This window comes from Eutrigla gurnardus (assembly GCF_963514095.1).
Source record: "Eutrigla gurnardus genome assembly, chromosome: 7".
Classification (NCBI taxonomy): Eukaryota; Metazoa; Chordata; class Actinopteri; order Perciformes; family Triglidae; genus Eutrigla; species Eutrigla gurnardus.
In genome coordinates this window covers 21,998,002-22,016,348 of record NC_139921.1, presented here as the reverse complement: position 1 = coordinate 22,016,348, position 18,347 = coordinate 21,998,002, and the positions used below count along the sequence as shown (strand labels likewise).

At 42.2% G+C, this 18,347-nt stretch overlaps 1 protein-coding gene across 2 annotated transcripts in view; it reads left to right on the top strand.

Annotated features, from left to right (window-relative positions):
- Nucleotides 1–6,550, top strand: part of stxbp6 (syntaxin binding protein 6 (amisyn)) — a 44,391-nt gene extending 37,841 nt beyond the window's left edge. For both annotated transcript variants that reach the window (XM_084014363.1, XM_084014362.1), the window contains 2 exons: nucleotides 3,454–3,611; nucleotides 5,131–6,550. In XM_084014363.1, coding sequence (XP_083870489.1) covers nucleotides 3,454–3,611; nucleotides 5,131–5,154 — 182 coding nt within the window. In that variant the 3' untranslated portion in view covers nucleotides 5,155–6,550. The remainder of the gene's footprint in view (nucleotides 1–3,453; nucleotides 3,612–5,130) is intronic.
- The last annotated feature ends 11,797 nt before the right edge of the window (nucleotides 6,551–18,347 follow it).

The following is an 18,347-nucleotide window of genomic DNA, read 5'->3' as shown; positions in this document are numbered from 1 at the left end:
GGATGTAAGTTATTTATTAAAATTATGGTATCTGGGTACCAAATCATCATCAATACCTAATCCAGCTTTTTGAGTACGTATTGAACCAGTATCAGTATCAGTGCATCTGCATGCAGTTTGTATTTCATGGTGTGGGAGTGGTAGAACAAGAGGGAAATGTACAGATGGCTAAATGATTTGGGAAGATCATAGAGAAAGGGAGAACCACCCTGTGTATAAAAGGTTTGGGAGTGACCGTTGAAAGGGACTGAAGAGGGAATTAACTGTAAGGGGACTATCTGCAGGAGGAAGGTGAAGAGAAGTGATTGAATAAAGGCTAATAGAGAAATAATAGGTGTCTGTCAAGAGTGCCACAGGGAGCTATCTGCAGTTTTATTATGCTGCTGCGGATAATGTCAAGATTTGCATTAATGAAAAGGCAGCAGGGTTTTTTCTCTTGCAGCAGGATGCGTGCTGTGTCTTTAGGCCCGTGTGATGTTGATTACACTAGCCATTTCTTGTTTTTTTCCCTCCATTTTATATATATATATTTGATTTTACTGTGTGCATAATCAATAGGAAATTGTCAAATAGGAGCATTAATACTTCAAGCATCTGCTTCATGTATAGTAGACTAGCCTTTCTAATATATCGTGGATTGAATACTCACAACAACTTGTGAGTTACAATCAAATTGTAAATATGGTTGTGGTTCAGGTGGAATTTCAAAATAGCAATAATAGGCCAGAAATACATTTGCCTGCCTTGTGATAACCTCTACAAGCAGAAAATCTTCTTGTTTGGCATGTTATATATTTCTTATTGATATAATATTCAATGTTTAAAACATTGGGATAGCGGCAATCGACACGAGTGGTGAGATGTTTAAAATATTGCCCAGGAGAAACTTGCAAATCAGGTCGAACTCCAAGCTCTGGATATGGAGGTGCAGGGAGGAGAAGAATTGGGATCACTTGCAGAAATCCTGGAGAGAATGCTTCATAGGTTTCTTTGAGTGAATAGTCTAAAGCCCTCTGGTGATATCAGGATAATAAGGAGAATGTTTGAAGTATGCGCTCGCAAAATTCTTGTTGTAAGACGATCTCCTTTCAAACACCCACACAGTACAACCCACAGCAGTATCCTCCAACACTGATAATACCATCATGTACACGGCCATAGTGGAAGTATTCAAGGCACCGTAGCGTGTTTGAACGGATCTTTTCACGTAGGTGTGTTCTTTTAATCAATCATCCCATCTAATCAATCCAATATGCTCTGAGAAGACATGTGACTTGGCTGTCGGCATCTTGAGAAGTGTATCTGACATGTTCCTGTTGATAACTATCAGCTTATGTTCATAAGCACCACGGCAGTGCAGCCTGTAATCTACGCCTCATAGCAGAATTGTAAAAGGAGGGGCTGGCTTTGAATGATCTCTCCCCTTCCTTGTTATGTTTGTCTTCCCTCAAAGTCTCTGTTTTCTGGAATATTTTTCTTCAGTCTCCATTGTTAAAGGAACCTTGGCTTGACATGATATCATGGGGTATGACAACAAAATTCCTCCCGCACTGTTGAGAGAGGCGTGTCACGGATGTACGAGGACCGGCCTTCTCATTCATCAACAATGGAAGTTGACAAAAATCACCACAAAAATCCCCTGTTTTCCATAAGTACAACATCAGTGTTGTAACAGAATAAAAAATAAACTCCCGCATCCTTAAAATGTAATGTAATAATACCAGTAAACCTAAGTAATGTAAAAGAATCGCTGATAACCAGCTCCCACTTCAAGTGAAGAGTCACAGCGATTGCGCCACATAATATGATCTACTCCTACATATCTTTCATTCAGCTCTCGGTGCTCCAGCCCTCTCATGGGCTCTGCAGTATGTCTCCACCCTGCCTGTAATTACATTCTCCACCGGGGGAGCCCACGCTTCAGCCCGCCACTGATCTCTGAGAATGGAGGAGAGAGGCACCAGAGAAAGGAAACCAGTTTGTGTAGACAAAATGAAAGAAAGATGTTTCTCTGAGTGTGTTGATGGTGAGGAGGGCTTGTGAGAGTGGGGGTTATATTGAGGATGATGGGCTCTTCCAGAGGAGAAGAGGGTTAAGAGGAATCTGTCTGAAGGTGAAAAGGTCTTATCCTTTTCTTGTGACAACCTAAAGCTTTTCAGCATTCTTTTTTTCTCCTTCCAAATAGATGCAGAGCAAAAGGTGCTTTAGCCTTTGTATAGTAAAAACCATGTTTGCAATGTATGATAATTACACACAAGCTCTGCTTTGCTAAGCAGAGTTCCTAGTCAGGAAAGTACATATCACATTCATGTGAATGAAAGGGGAATCCCGACACGTGTGTGGCGTATTTCATCATCGGTCCAGATGTGTTTGTCAGATGCAATGTGTCCTGCGGTCTGGTTCGTTTAAAGCAATCTCTGGGGAATTGACTAAAGGAAGGGCTTATGTGATGTGTTTCCATTCCCCCTTTGTGTGTGTGCATAGCTGCGGGGATGAAGTTCTACTCGTCCGTCTGTGTGTCTGCAGCACAGGTGTGTTTAGATAAAGTGCTTTGACTTCATCGAGTTAACTTCTTCTGAAGGAACACCAGCTGCTCGCGGGCCATCATATAACCCACTGCAGTGAAGCGAGCCGTCCTAATTAGCTGTCACTCAGCCTACCTGCCTCGCTGCCACGGGATACACACTTACTATATTGCAGTTTTCCGTGGGAGTAGATAAGATCTTGCTTGTCAAGTCTTAATACGGTCCTTCAAGCTTGGCTCTGCCTGTTCCTTCTCCTCAAACTCATTTACTGTATATCTGAGGATATGGACTTTGGAAAATCAAATCTAGCTTATCTTTCCACGGGGTGTTTTTCTTTATTATTTTGAACTCCTCCACATTTTTTTTCCCCTTCCAATCTGGCATTCTGCAAGGGACAGATTATAACCCACTGGAACAATGCAACCATATTGCCGACAAAGAGGAAGCAGCAGGAAGATTGCTGTTCTTAGGCTGGGTAGTAGCGTGGCACATAACAGCAGCACTCCCGACGTGCGGCAGATTAATGACTTGTCAGAGGAAACATCCGCAGGGCTGCCACAGTTGTGGGAAGATGTGTTATCTGCTTTAAGAACCACTACTGGGTCTCCGGGGCTGCCCATGCAGCCAAGCACATATCCTTTCTTTATTACGCCGTAGTTCAAAGAAGAGGGGAGTCACCGCGGAGTGGAAAATTGGAGGGAAACAAGTGCACATTGTACAAAGAGGCATTATATCTGGTGTTGCTGTTTCGTACTTTAAAGTTTGAAAAGGTTGATTTCACAGGAACCTTTGGTTGTAAATCACTTCTGATGTCACAGGTGAATTTGTTACAACTGGTCTACGATCTGTCTCACAATGTCTCTCCCCATTTGTCCCTTCTCTCCTCGTCTGCGTCCCGTCCTCGCCCCGTCTTGCTCCTTATCTGCAGGTAACAGTATACTCCACTCGGCTGCCGACAGCGTGACGAGTGCTGTACAGAAGGCCAGCCAGGCTCTGAATGAGCGTGGCGAGCGATTAGGCCGGGCTGAGGAGAGGACCGCAGACATGATGAACAGTGCCGAACAGTTCTCTGTTACCGCACAGAAGGTGAGGCAGTGTTTTCCAGATACATTACAAAGCATGACCTCAGGGCAGGCTTCCTGCATGCGTTTTAACACGTTCTAATTCCGGCTTTGTTTTCGTTGAATGTTGTGGAGTGTCTCGTCGTCATTTTTATTAGTTCAGCGAAAAGATCAAACGTTTGACTTGAACCTGAGGGTATTTGTAAGACCTCATCATTGTTGATACGCTCTGCATGGTGAAAATAATAGTTTTTTTCTTCTTACCTCATTTACCCTCTTTGTAGTAGGTGTTTCCTCATCCTCCATCTATCTATACACGCTTGTTTGTCAGCAAAACTAATTGCATGCTTTTTAATGATGCCATTAACATAATGTGTGTGTTTTTTGTACTACAAAACAAAAGAAAACAAGTAAATTGCGTGGTCTATTGCTTCGTAATGAGCACACCTGATTATGATACTCAGCTGTCTTTTATAGCACACAGTATATGACCTGGGTTTGCAGCTTGTGTAAGATGAGGCCTTCACTGAGACATCTAAAGCTGGATGTCAATACATCTAAACGTACTGCTATCCATTGCCTGTTGAAATATTGTGAATGATGCGTAATGCCAGACTAGTGATGGTGGGATAATTGAACGACATTTCACAAACTTGCAAAGCCCTCTCGCCGCTCACAGATGAGCTTCCCCATTGTGATGAATGACAAAACCTGCGATAAGCAGAGCAAAATGCCTAGACTCCGGTGGTTTCTGGGGTTTTTTGTGTTATCGCTTATCATTTTATTCATTTTGCATGTCTGTTAAAGCCAGTCTGTGAGCTTAAAAACTGGATAAAGACTGACGACTGCATTTCCTCCGTTACATGTAGTGTAGTTCTACGTGTCTGTAGTTCTACGTGTCTGTAGTTCTACGTGTCTGTCGTACTGTGAGAAGTTCCCCTTTACTCTTCTCTTGGTTCACTTCTGCAATCCCATTTCTGTGCCTCACTTTATGACAGCAGCCGATTTCCGCTGCACTACTTGGTTTTAAACGAGACCTGTCGTTTCTGCGTGCTGCTCTACTGCCCCCACTTGTTCAATCTGTAGAATACAGCTCTTCTCGCTCCACAGAAACATGCTGGTACTCAGTCTGTAGTCCGTGTGTGTGTGTGTTGTGTCAGAGCATCCTCACATCTCCACACCCCATAGCGTTGTATTAGAATGGTGGCCATCGCTCTAACAAGCCTCCAGCCAAGCCCATTACAACCCTTGTTAATGAGATAAATTGTTGTCTTGTCGTTGCCTGAATTAAAACCTCACCATGACCCCTGGCTGCCTTCCAGCATGTGTATAATAAACCCTCCCTTACAGCTTTTTCTCCTTTTTATGGAAGGTTTCTAAAATCAAGTTTCTCTCCTGGTGCTCATTGTTGCATGTGCTGCTCCATCTTCAGTACTTGTTGTTTCTAGCTGGTTAGCATTTGGTTGATGAGGTAATTAAACATTCTCATTGTATTGTCCTGCAACCCCCCCCCCCCCCCCCCCCCCACCCCAATTTTTCAACAGCTTGCCATGAAGCACAAGTGTTAGACCACTGCCAAAACCAACTGGGCTGGGGAAGGGTGACCAGTCGCTGTACAGGAGAACGATTCCAGATTTTATTATTTTTTAAAGGATTTAATATGATTGCTGTTTGTTAACAATGTAAACACCTTTGGGATTGTTGTATTCTGATGCATCTTCTGATGGGGACGCATGGAGCAGCGAGGGAGGAGGGGAGGTAACCAACGCTACTTCAGACTGTCAGCTAGAATGTTTCATGCTTCCGTTTGCCCATAAAGAGTCATAGGCCATGACTGTATTTAATAACCACCTCCCCTTCTCATATGCTCCCAAACTTATGTGAGAGTACACATGCAGAACAGTCATTATCAGCAATCATTCCAAGGAACGTCTCGTCTCCCCGGATATTAATTGTTGAGTTATTTATGAGCACTGCGGTGATTATGCAGGCTGATGTATGAGTGGCGGACCCCCTCGTGGGTTTCACAAGTGTGACTTCGGATTAGGAGGCTGATACACAAATGTAGAACACGTACACACCTTATGTGATGATTACGTTGTACCCATGTTAATATTTTGGCAGAGAGGGATGTATAATCACGTCTGTGGAGACTATGATCTCCACACATGAGCATCATTAAATCCCCCAAATTTGTATGTTCCATTTACATTTCGGACATTGCACTTTTTCGGTCTTTTCTTAAGCATTTACAAAAAAAGTATTAGTTTTCAACATATTATTTCATAAACTGCATATGGTGTATGGTATACAATATATAACAACTGTGAAATATATTAGTGCTTTTGTCAGCTTTGTCTGCCATTGAAAAAAAACAACCAAAACCTACATGTTATACAGTTTTTGGAAGTGTACTTGAAGAACTAAAGGATTGAAAATAAGCTTTTTACGTATAATAATTTATGTTAAATTAGGTTAACCAGCTTCTGCACTGTAAAAAGCTAAACATGTAATTCTACTAGTGTCTCGGTGTCTGTAGAGGTGATTTGTCCCATGACCGTGGGATGTTATGGAATGGCTCCCGGCCGTAGTTCAACTTTAAACATTCAGTAGTCAGCCTTTTGCTTTTTGTATAATTTGGGTCTGTCATTATAAAGATGTGTATACTGATAAAGGACAAAGAGTCTCAAATAGCAGCAGCAGTGTGTAGTAGGTTTATTTGTGTCGGTGCGCTCACGCTGACTGTTAACTTTGGCTTCCTCACCGACCACACACCGCCCTCGCATTCCAGATGTGTTTGATTCTTTTCATGTTTTGAATTTTATAATTCACAAGGTAACAATGCAGTGATAACGTATTCTTGCAGAGCACCGTGGAGTTCACACTGAGACGTTGTCCTTTTATTCCTCTCTCTAACACTTTGGATGTTTATTGTTTTTAATAAAAAATGTATAAAACATTTCATATTATTGTCAGTGTCATTTTTATAACCAGCTTTAACAGAGAATCAGAAGTTGTTTATTTGTTTTGTGGGGTGCTCTTCATCATTGTTATTGCATTTGAGTTTCAGGCTTCTCATAAACAATAAGCTGACAAAACACTTAACGTGTTTAAAGGGTTGTTATGTCGTTTTCCCATTCTGACATGTCTGATCTCACTTCACGCTTAAATAATGATCTCAAATCTCTATAATACTGTAAGATGTAAAATAAAGTCTGAGCCACAATCAAAATACAAATGCTTCCGTATTAGTGCTTTTTGCTGTAAATATCTTGCATTAGTTTGCAAATCGATGTGAATGTTGTCTTCCTTAATGTGGCAACCAGGAAACACTCAAGATCAATGGAAGTGAAGGAAACATTGTGTTTATAGAGGACTACAGATCAGGGGCCGATCCAGAAAGCAGGCTCGACCAACTCTGAACCCAACCCTGAACTCTGAGATGGGCAACTCTGAGTTTTCGGTTCCAGAACAGCATGAATTAGTTAAATCAACTCTGAGTATGTAAACTCTGAGTTACACGCCTGCCTGCCGACTCTACAAAGCCATCATCAACGGATCTCCGATACTACGGTTCACCATGGCAACCGGGAGGGAGTTGGTAGATATTACTTCATGTTTATGGAGAAAATGAACTCATCCTTATAAAGTGGACCAACGTAACTGCCTCAAAGTAGAGATGGTTGGCGTGGCAGATATTTACGGCCCGACGTAATGCATATGACTGAATGAAACAATCGATTGATCTAAAGGTGATAATTCTATATTTTCAGTCTCACAGAGTGACTGGTGTAACGGTTAGCAACGCTGCCTACGGTGCAGGCGACGGGTTCAACTCCCGTAGTTCACAAAGTAGCGGAATGAACAAATAATTATTTTCATATCGGTGTAATCCCCCCAGCCACAAAAAGAAAGTGGCTTCAGCTGGAAATTAAGCATAAGAATATTGCGCAAATAGGCCTATGTAGACTAAGACATATGATTTTAATTATAGTTCACATATAAAACAGCAGGCTAAATATAAGCGGCTATTTCAACATAATGTCCTTTTTCAGAAAACTCCCGTTCGCAAAAAAAATCTAAAGAGCTCTGCAAAGAATCTGGATTATATCCGCGATATGAAATGTTGAAAATGTCGGAGAATATTGTTTAGATATGTGATTGGTAAGAAAAATGGTAATTTCCTTCCTTCTAAGTAATCAAAATCTTCTCCCGACGTAAAGCCTCTAGAAGTTGGTTCAGATTCCGGAAAAAGGCGGAGACATGTAGGAGAAACTCAGGGTTTGTTGAAGCAAACCTGCCAGCGAGCAGGTTAGGTTCACAGACTCAGTTACCATGGTAACTGACCTAAAGGCTGAGTTACCCCTCTTTCTTGAACAGAAAACTCAGAGTATCCCTCTTCTCAGGGTTAACAAATGGTCCTTAGACTGAATTTGCTACGTTTGAAATCAAAATGCCATAACAATCTGGGCTGCTGTAATTGTAAATCAAGGATCACCAACAGTGTCAGGTGAGTATGATCTCCTATTGTCTGCATGTCAAAGTATCTTTGAGACACACTGGTCCAGTCAAATTTTACGGACTATTTATTATATTTAATGTGAGCTATCTCTGATTATTTGAACTTTAACTAAACTTTTACTTTAGTTAAATATTATCTGCATGCTTACCTCTGCTGCCTTGTTTCACCTACTTTTCAATTCAGTAGTTCTGCATTGTCTGCGTTTGAATAAGTTATTGTAGATGAAGACATTTTTATAGAGAAGAACTAATAGTAAGTAATAAACATCGTGTTTTTAGGTTATTCATATTCTGTGATGAACATTGTTATTTTTTGTGGTCAAACTCATCTCACTGCTCTACGTGACATTGTCCTCTTTCCCCAGGAGAGGGCGTTGTCGACTTTTGCCTCAGTCCAGGCTGCAGGAAATTCTATATGGTAAACCCACTTATACAGTATGCACCTACAACAAATTATTTAAATCTGCCACTCTCCCGATTGTATTCAAATTTAGTTTCTTTAATAGAAGGAGAAACGATGGTGATTTATTCGTAAATTAATACTGGTACATTAACTTTTTCTACATCAGTGCTTAAAATAAAGCAGCCTTTTTAATTCCGATCAATTAAACACACAATATTGAGTTCTTTATATGACATTTTTTTTATTTTCAGTTAATGTTCACTGACCAAGTATGCTTTGTTTCATAAAGATATGTTATTGAGAAAGTGTTGCATACTTTATGCATGACGTGCAATGAAAAGTGACAGCACTCCAGATATTACTGCATCTTTCTTTTCCCATCAATGTCACTGTGCCAAATGTATCTTTCTCACACTGTTTACGAGAAAACCTCTGGATTGATCTGTAAAAGTTATTTTATTTCTTAATATGGATACAGTTTCAAAACATCTGGATCCTACAATTCCCCTAATACAGCACAGTAGCATCTCTTCATTAAGCCCACACCTTTCACACTCCCCCACTTTTGTACTGCAGGCATTTATAAGACATTAAACAAAGTCAAAGGCTGACCACAATTCATTTCCAATCATAAAACATTTTCCTTTTTTGGTCGTCTTGTTTGATGTTAAGTTAAGTATGGAGCTGAATGAATAAGGTGTCATCAGAAATTGTTAGAATAAGTCCACTGATCACCTTTTAAGCTCCAAGCCAGATTTGGTTCATAGTTTAAATAAAATGCATCAGTTTTCCCTCAATCACTTTTTTTTAGACTGTGGATTTATAAGGATATCCATACTGATGATAATCCATCTGATGTACACACATTTCCTAACTGTGTCACAAGCAATTGAACTAAATATATTATATATTATATCCTGCACAGAATAGTCTAGATGATGCAAACTCAGTGGATATAATTGTATTCATACCTTTTTACCTTCTACAGACTGAAGGAAGAAAGCGGGAAGCCTGATCGTTGATAAAGACTTACAGAGGTATAGCAGATTCAAGCAAGCAGAAACCTTATCAAAACATCTGCGTTACCGTCTCCCTCCCTGCCACCTCTTAATAGTATTTTAATCTTCCAATTAATGATGCGGACCAATCTGACAAGCAGAAGGGCAGTAAGCGTAGTAGCAGTGCCGAAATACATGATGTATAGCGTTTAGTGCTGCAGAGATGGGGAGGGGAGTAAGTACCTCATAAAGGCCCCGGTGCAGATCTCCTCCATTACTCACTCTGCCAACTGGTGTGAGTCCTTCTTAAAACCCACCTCTAATCGTTCAGCACCTCCTCTCTCTCTCTCGCTCTCTCTCTCTCTCTCTCTCCTCTCCCTCCCATCTCTAGCAAAATAAAAAAATAAAAAAACTGAGGTCCCAAAAGCGTCCACTTTTGTCCTCAACTTCAACACATGGAACCTAAAAAGTGATATAATAATACAATCAGAAATAAAACATTTACTACCTTTTTTTTTTACATCAATCACAGTTCGATCACATTGGTACAAAAACCCATCCCCTCGGTCAGCTTGCTTTATTGCCCTGTGGTTTATTGATTAGTCAAACTGATTATTAGTGTGTAATGTACACATTGATCGCAGGTTGAAGGCGTGAATTAAGGGCTGATTGAAAGCTGTTCAATTCGGTAATTGCTGCGGTAAATGACTTGACAGGGGCTCGATTTACAGCGTCGGGGAGCAAGTGGGCAGTTGGGCCATTAAACGTTTACCCAACCTGCAGACAGAGCACAAAACACACCAGCAAAAGATTAAAGATAAAAAATAATGATGTATGAAACACCTGTATGTAGTGTAGTCTGATCAGTTTCATTGTATGTCATGATTCACAGACCTTTACTTAAGGTAATGTAGCAATACATAAAATACATGAAATTGTTCCCTAATGGATTCATATGAAACATTGTATACAGGACAGCCTCAGTCACTGCTAATATTTTATATCATATTGTTGAGTCATTATTACACTATTTTAATGGTGTAACTGGTCAAAGTTGAGCCAATTTAGTTTTAGCACTGCATCATATTTTAGAAATGAATCTGTCTTAATCTGCAAAGCAGCCACTGACTTTAGAAATCAGCCAAACAAAAATGGAATTACTCAGTAAATCGATTTAAATGTGTTAGATGCTTTAACTTTGAGTAAAGATTCAGCTCAAAAGTCAAAATACAAACCACTGCACCACTTATTTCTTGCGTGATCTTCACACAAACACTGGAGAATGTGTCCGCCGGTGTCACCTTGAGAGGTGCATTGACCTTCCTGTCCAGCCAGGGAGTGTCTCTCTCCAGGATCGGCTCTATAGCAGCCCGGCTACCTACCTGCCCAACTGCCCTCAGGGCGAACTCCTTTTTAATCTGCCAACCCCCCCCCCCCCCATAAGCTCCACAGGAGTAATTAAAGTCACACCCAGAGGTGAGAAGGCCATATGAATTGGGACTGCACCTCTATTTCTCATCAACACAATACAAATCTGCAGTGATTCCTATGAGTCGGGACTGGATTTCACCTCAGAGTTGAATGACTGCAGCGGGGTGTTGCCAGTGTCCCTCAGGTATTCTGGAGTCAAAACGCTTGTTGTTGGGAATTAAACTGTAAGAGAGAGTCCTACAGAACTTTTTCACAAGGTTGGCACTACCTCAGTGTGGTGGTGTGTGTGCTGTGATGAATGAAATCTCTATTCGTTATGATGAGAGGTGACCCTCTATTATTCTGTCAAGGTAATGGGTGCATTTAATCAGTAATGCATTTTAAAGAAGCATGCATTTAAACTATAACATAATTTAGGTTACACGTGATTTGACAGGATATTCCACCTTACCATAGTTAACGCCTCAAAAACATTACAGATGATAAATTCCATTTGACAGCAGAAATCTGAGTAGTGAGTATAATGTGTTTTATGTCCTAGTCTTAGCATTTCCATTACTTTGGAACAGAGGTGTATAAGATTTAATATTTATATTATATTCAGGTGTAATGCAGTGATGGAATCCAATCATTTTCAGAAACTATAGGAACCCGACGCATGAGTTCCTCCACTCCTTACATACACACATACTGTGTATCCACTGCAGTCTTTTCCATAAGGCGATTTATGTAAACTGTTAAACCTCTGCCCAATCTGTTGCTCTGCTGCTGAAATCCTAAATTGCTAACTCAGCTGTATTGCATAGTCAAACACTTGCAGCTGCTGCACATGTAACAGTTCATTAGTAGTAGTGAGAACATGTTGCCCGAGGCTGCGTTCGTGGAAGAAACACCAGGCGGCAACCTCTTCTTTCTACTGGCCAGCAGGGGGCGGCTAGAGGCTGATGCAAGTAGAAGTCGATGAGAAAGTGTCCCTACTTGTCATTTGAAAACTAAATCAGTCTTCTTCAATAATCAGTTCATGAAAGTTATTGTCACCTATAAATATCAGATTTATCATTCAGTCAAACTCTTCTTTGGTATAATTTTTTGTGCTTGGTAAGCGAACATTATCATTATTATTTTCCTGTTTTATTGCTCTCCTGCTGATCTGCTTGTGATCCATGTTGTGTTGTCTGCGTCATTTTTGCTTTTATGCTGCTGCTTATTACCTTTTTTGTAATATTACTTAATTGCCAATTTCTTGTAGTGGTTGTCCATATTCATTTCTTATATTTAGATGTTGTTTCATGTGTATTTTGCTGCTTTTACAGTAATGATTCACACGTTTACGTCTGATAACAGCTGTCTTTAAAAGCATTTTTCATTATTTACTGACATTTTAAAGATGAAACAATTAACCGATTATGTTAATTTAAAAAGAAATGAAACTGATTCTTTGTTGCAGCCGTTCTCCAATGTTCACAGGTGGAAAATGGCAGCACCAGTTGGTACAAAAACAATAGTCAAGCTTAAAAAGAGACAATAGGTTAAACGGCAGCAGATGACGAAGCCTCGTCTTATGCAATGCAGCGATTGTCTGGGCTAAGAGAGTAAAAGAGTAATGACCCTTTGTTCACCGCGGCAGAGCTGAGCTGTGTGTAGTCACATGACCTCAACAAGCTCCATCTCACAGTCAGCACATGTGATTCAGCTTCCTCATCACCGGACGAGGAGGGGAGAGTCCGTCCTCTTTCAGTACTGCAGTTCAGTGCTGTTGATTAACTCCCTCAATTATGCAGTGAGTACGTATGTCCAGCGCGTTTTTGGCCTCAGCGCGTTAACGGAGAGGATTTGTGAATTTCATGAAAGGAAGAGGCTGACTGTTGGAGCTTGGGAAGTCACCTCGGCACCCTGCTCACAGTGACTTGGCAGATGTGTAGTGAGGCGGAGTGCACAACAGCTGCTTGCTCTAAATCGGGCCTCCCATTCTCCCGTCTGCCTTTGAGTTCCCGTGGAGTGCAATGTCAGCCGTGCTGGAATCATCATCATTTATGATCCTGATGCCTCTTCACACTATCCTTTGATATTATCCATCCTTCTTTCGTGGAAGCGGATCAGAAATCTACAAACTTACTCCCTTTGTTCACTGAGTGTTTTTTTTTATGCGTAGCTTTGTGTTGTTCTGCGTCGGGTTCGGGGGGAAAAAAAACACCTACTATCGTTTGTTGTGTTTATTAATAAACCCAAAGGGATATTTTTGAGCTGAAGGGAAAAGCACAGAGAGGCATAAATACCACCACAGCTCCTGCTGGAAATGAGACTAGTTTCAGGCAAAAGATCTGCAGTGACCCACTTCCTTGTGGAACCTTTATGCCATTTATGCTCACAAGACAGTATACACAGGATTATTGTTGTTATACAAGGTGCAGAGCATTGGGGATGCTTGCTGTTTCCATGAAATTTCAAGAAAAGGATTGCGAAGAGTGCCACCTTTAATCCTTCAGCACAGAGAGCTTTTGAATGCATGTGTATTTGTGTCTTTGTGCACATATACTGTATGAATCTCTTGGTGTGAGGTGTCATCACCATTGATCCAGCAGCCCACTCCTCTTGTGTGTCCAGCTGCTCCGGCATCGACTCGACTGAAGATATAGATTGGCTTCAAACAAGCGGTGACATGCAATCTTTGCCTCTTCTGGGACCACTCGCTGCTCTCGCAGCATCACATGGATGAGGTGGTTATGTGAGTCAGCCTGCCCCTTCCAAGGCATGTAACAAACTGGGTGTTGAGAGCAGAAGCACACCGCTCTTTCACGCCACAAAGGTGCACCTTCGGGTGTGAAACAGCTGTATGAAGATCTGGGCTGAATTTGGGTTTTCTGTCTGGTAGCTTTCGTAGGAGATACAGGTCTTCTCCCTCTTTACCAGAACAGCAGTGATATAACAACCCAGGCTCTCATTTGTTCACTGAATTATTGTATTATTATATTTCACATTCATTCATAACTGCTGTGGAAATCAATGAAGTTGTATTTCTAAAACCATGCATTGACTTGAAATTGTCGTTTCATGCTAATTTTACACTAGACACCACTGAATTTTAATATATGTTTAGCATATTTATGAGAATAACTTGTCATTTTTCTCCAAAGAAATGTTACATTATGGTGCTGATCTGGTCGCTGACACACCCAGTTCGTACCCTTTTGGCCTTTTTTTTTTTTTTAGAGGCAATCACATGTCAGATCATTTTAAGATATTTGTCTAATAATACCAAAACACTAAATCAATGCCTTTGATTTTGAGTAAAAAAAACAAAAAAAAACTAAGCTGATCTCAATATGAGGATGAATGAGAGTAATAACAGCCGCATACACATGCGTCTCAAAATCATGTCATTGGGTTCGGCTGATTTCAGGCCATTAATCATTGTTACACCATCCGATCCAGTTAGTCCCGCTTCCATTAATCTGTCACCGGAGGAGGTTTATTCAAATCCTGACCCGCATGGTGTGTGTTTTAGAAGTAGGGGGCAAAATAAGATCAAAGATGATCAAACTTGATTTTTAATCTGTGCTTCATTTAACGTTTAAATGCAAAATGTCTTCCTCTGACGCGTCTCTTTGCCGCGTGACGGATGGTCCCGTCAGAGTGATCGTAGGCCCCTGATCCTCGGTCGTGAGCGGGGCATCAGTATGCAGACAACGCCCTACAGTTTTGCAGTGCAGGCTGCGTGAAGCCTCTAAATCACATTGGAATATGCAGGAGGGAGAATTCATAACAAAATCTGTCACTTCCTGTTTGTCTATGATACATCACCGCAGCCTTGTTAATATTCTCCAAAATCCACCAGAGGATTAGGGGGGGGGGGCACAAGGCGAGTTGCAGTAGTGATTGTGTGTGTTGCTGCTGCATCTGGGCCGGAGGTAACCGCAGTGTGAAGCTGTGAAGCAGCAGGAGTTTGTATCTGTCTCCCTATCGACGTGGGAGATTTATCTTCTGGGCAACGAGGCGACGCCCCAAAAGCATGTGTATCAGCAAAGTAACAACCGCCGCACTGACACCAGGGGGCAGGCGGCAATTACCATGAATTAATAACATTGATTTAGGCGTCATCTCCCCTGCTTAGGCCTCGGTCTTGGTGTGCAAGAAACGAGTCTGTCCAGGGTGATGGCCTGATGGCATTGATGGACTAGAGGAGGAGGTCAAAACATGCTAAATAATGCAAATAGGATAATAACTAATTGCGAAACATGCAAAATTCACAAATATGAAACATCAATTCACAGAATCATAGATTGTCAGTTTTAAGATGATACCATTATCTGTCCTCATGTCTCACCCTTTTGACAGCATGTACTCCCACATTTAACCACTAAGGGGCACTGCAGCTCAAGCTTAGCCCTGCGGAGCTGAGGAACATGTTTGAGGACCAGCTCAGCTGCTCGCTCCAGTGCCAGCTCCTAAAAGTTACCCAGGAAACCTAATTCTGCTGAGCTGTCTCCTCCTTCCGCTCTCCTCTCTACCGCAATACGACTTTTTCCACCCAACTCCCAAAGAAACTTCTTTACGTCTCATTCTTCCGGCTGTCCTCGTCTCCTCGTGCGCGGCGCTCCCTCGCTCGCTCTGCCTTTCTCTTCTCTGAGAGGCATCAGGTCCAATCCAGCTGTAGTCAATCTAATCCCTCTAATTCAGTTAATCTAATTTTCTGGATATGGTCACACTGCTGATCTCCACTACTGGTCCTCTACAATCTCTCTATCCACACTCTCGTTTTCTGGCCAAAACCCCCGGGGACCTGCACTTTCCTCCTCCACATGACTAATAAAATAAAAAAAGTAACTGATTATTTGACCTGGTGGGAGTTCACAAAGTGTGCTTCAAAAAGGGAAATGTAATTCAACTCGGCTTGCATTCTTACCTTGAATATTAGCCTATTAGAGCAAAAAGGGGAACCGGAGCAGCCCTGCAACCTGAGCTCCGGATCTATTTTTGGGTTGTCAATGTTATTCAATGGCTAAGAGTCATTGATAAACCATTTGGTTTTGCTGCAGTGAGTCCTGACGGACGTAAACAAGGCTGGAGCTCGCCTCTCCCGTGATGTCTAACAGTGGGCTGCACATAGTAGGATCCATGTCTGGTTTGAAGCCCGTCTCGTTCAGTATTCATTAGAAGCTACCAGTGTGCAGTACATGTGTGTTTGAGGGATTACCAAGGTCTATTAGCAGATAAGAGGGACTTTCTCGGTGGAAATCGCTGGAGATGGGGGTATGTAGGTTAAACATTATGGGTCCCAACAATCGCTTTTTAATCACGTTCATAGATAAGCTCAGTGTTATTTGCATCCTGCGGTCCATTTGACACTCCCTCACAGCGTCACAAAAAGCTGCCTGTTTCAGCTGCATGCTCCTCTGTACTTAGTCTCCCTCTTTCACTCGTCTAGTTTCTCCTCGCTGCGGCATATCTCTGCAGTTATTGTCGAAAGAACGAAAAGCTTTTTATCCACGCGAGAAATCATCACGTGCATACGGCCTCCTTGAACCTGTTAACATGTACAAGTGTTCAGTTTGTGCAGGGGGAGGCTGGAACGGTGTCTGTCTCATGGAGAGGATTAGAGCCAGGCAAGCAGGGATAGTGGGGCCGAACACCGTCTGGGTTTGTCCTGCCTGACAGCTGAAGAAAACGGCTCATAATATCCTGTAATGTCCATTTTTTCACCCCTCTCTCTTTGGACCCATCCCCTCCCGCCACGTGGCCCACTTCTGGGTTCATAGGTCAACTGTCTGACAATTTCAGGTCCACCTTATTTAATTCCCTCCCGATGGGTGTCGGGAAAATGAGCTACCTGCTGCAGCTCTGTTCTCGGGAAATACAGTAAGTTACCGGCTGCCGTCTGCTGAGCTGACGGCCTGCCGGAATTTAAATTGTGCAGCTCTGGGCTCTGAATGTCATGAACCATAACAGGGAGGCATCTAATGAGTAGGTGAGTGAATAAGTGAGTGGCAGATAAGCTCGTGGCCATGAATTGTTTAATTTGTGAGGGCTGTTCGGGGATGAGGCCCATGTGTCCTTTCTGTGGCCTCCTGTGTCTAATGGCACTTTGGACAAATCCCGGCCCGTTAATGACTCAGGGATGACGAGGTCATGTTGGAAACTTGTAGATTGAGTTTGTTCATTATTCCCATTATCTCTGTACAGTACTTTCTTTCTCCTCTTTGCTCTCAGCCCTGGCGCTGTCCTCAGCTGCCTTTTCCTCTTCGATCTATCTTCTTCCCCCCTGTGAAATATGGACGTGTTCGGGATGACTGCAATGCAGCTGAAACAACGGCGACTGTCTTACTCCCGTCAGACAAAAGGGAGGGTGGCCTGTCATCCGGGCCTGCATGGAGGAGAAAAGAGCCCCCCCTCCCCTACTCTGTGCTTTCAGGATCTGGATTGGACTGGGTCAGCTGAGCCGGCGGGTTGTCTGCCCGACCAACAGATCCTCAGAGATGTGGAGAAGAGAAACACGTTGCTCTTGTCTCAGCATGGGTTCCCCACAACAAAGAGACGCAGATAAAAAAGTAGAATAGAAACATAAAAAGAATCAGACACTGATATAGAGACTGTGGAATGAAAAGAAGAAAGGATCTGGAGTAAAGTAGCACGTCTACCAACTCTTAAAGTAGACAAGACAGAATTATCCATGATGTCGATGACATATGTGTACAAAAACTGCCTCACACTGACCTGAGTTCCTCCAAAGTGTCGACTCTCCTGTTGTCCGAGTGAGCGAGCAGGACAGGTGTTTTCCATTCTGCACTCTTTCCTTTTGTTTAGCATCGCTCTCACACCTCAGCCAGGCCGGGCGCCAGCACAGCAGGTTGATCAGCGTCATCCAATGCCCACCATGCGTCAGCGAGGTAAATATAACGCTGACTTTGGGGCTTTGGAGTTAATTTAAATGCCACCAGGAGCCTTCTATCTTCCGTACCTTGGATTCCATATAGAGTGGAGAGATGGACGCATATTTACCAGGCAAAAATGTTTGGAGTGTTAGCAGGAAGGCTAAAATGGCATTTTTGTGATTTTCCAATCAACTACTAATCGTTTCAACTCTAGAATTGATCTGTATTTGTTGTGCATCTCCGGTCACTGGTCTGCAGTTGGTTTGGCAAACACTATAATTTGTTTGTTTGCCTGCTGTTGTCTCAGACGAACGTTTTCGATTGGACTTGTTCAGTCCTCGACCAGAGAAGAGTCCACACACACAGCGAAAGTCAATTTGTGCTCCTTAATTGAACTTGCACTGTTTACATCAGCAGATGGGATGAGCACTAGTTTGTGATTTACTCCCATACCAGTAGTAAAAAGTAAAGTACCTATGTATGTAAAGTACATTTTGCTGATGATACTCTACTGTAGCAAGAGTTTAAAAGCAACAATG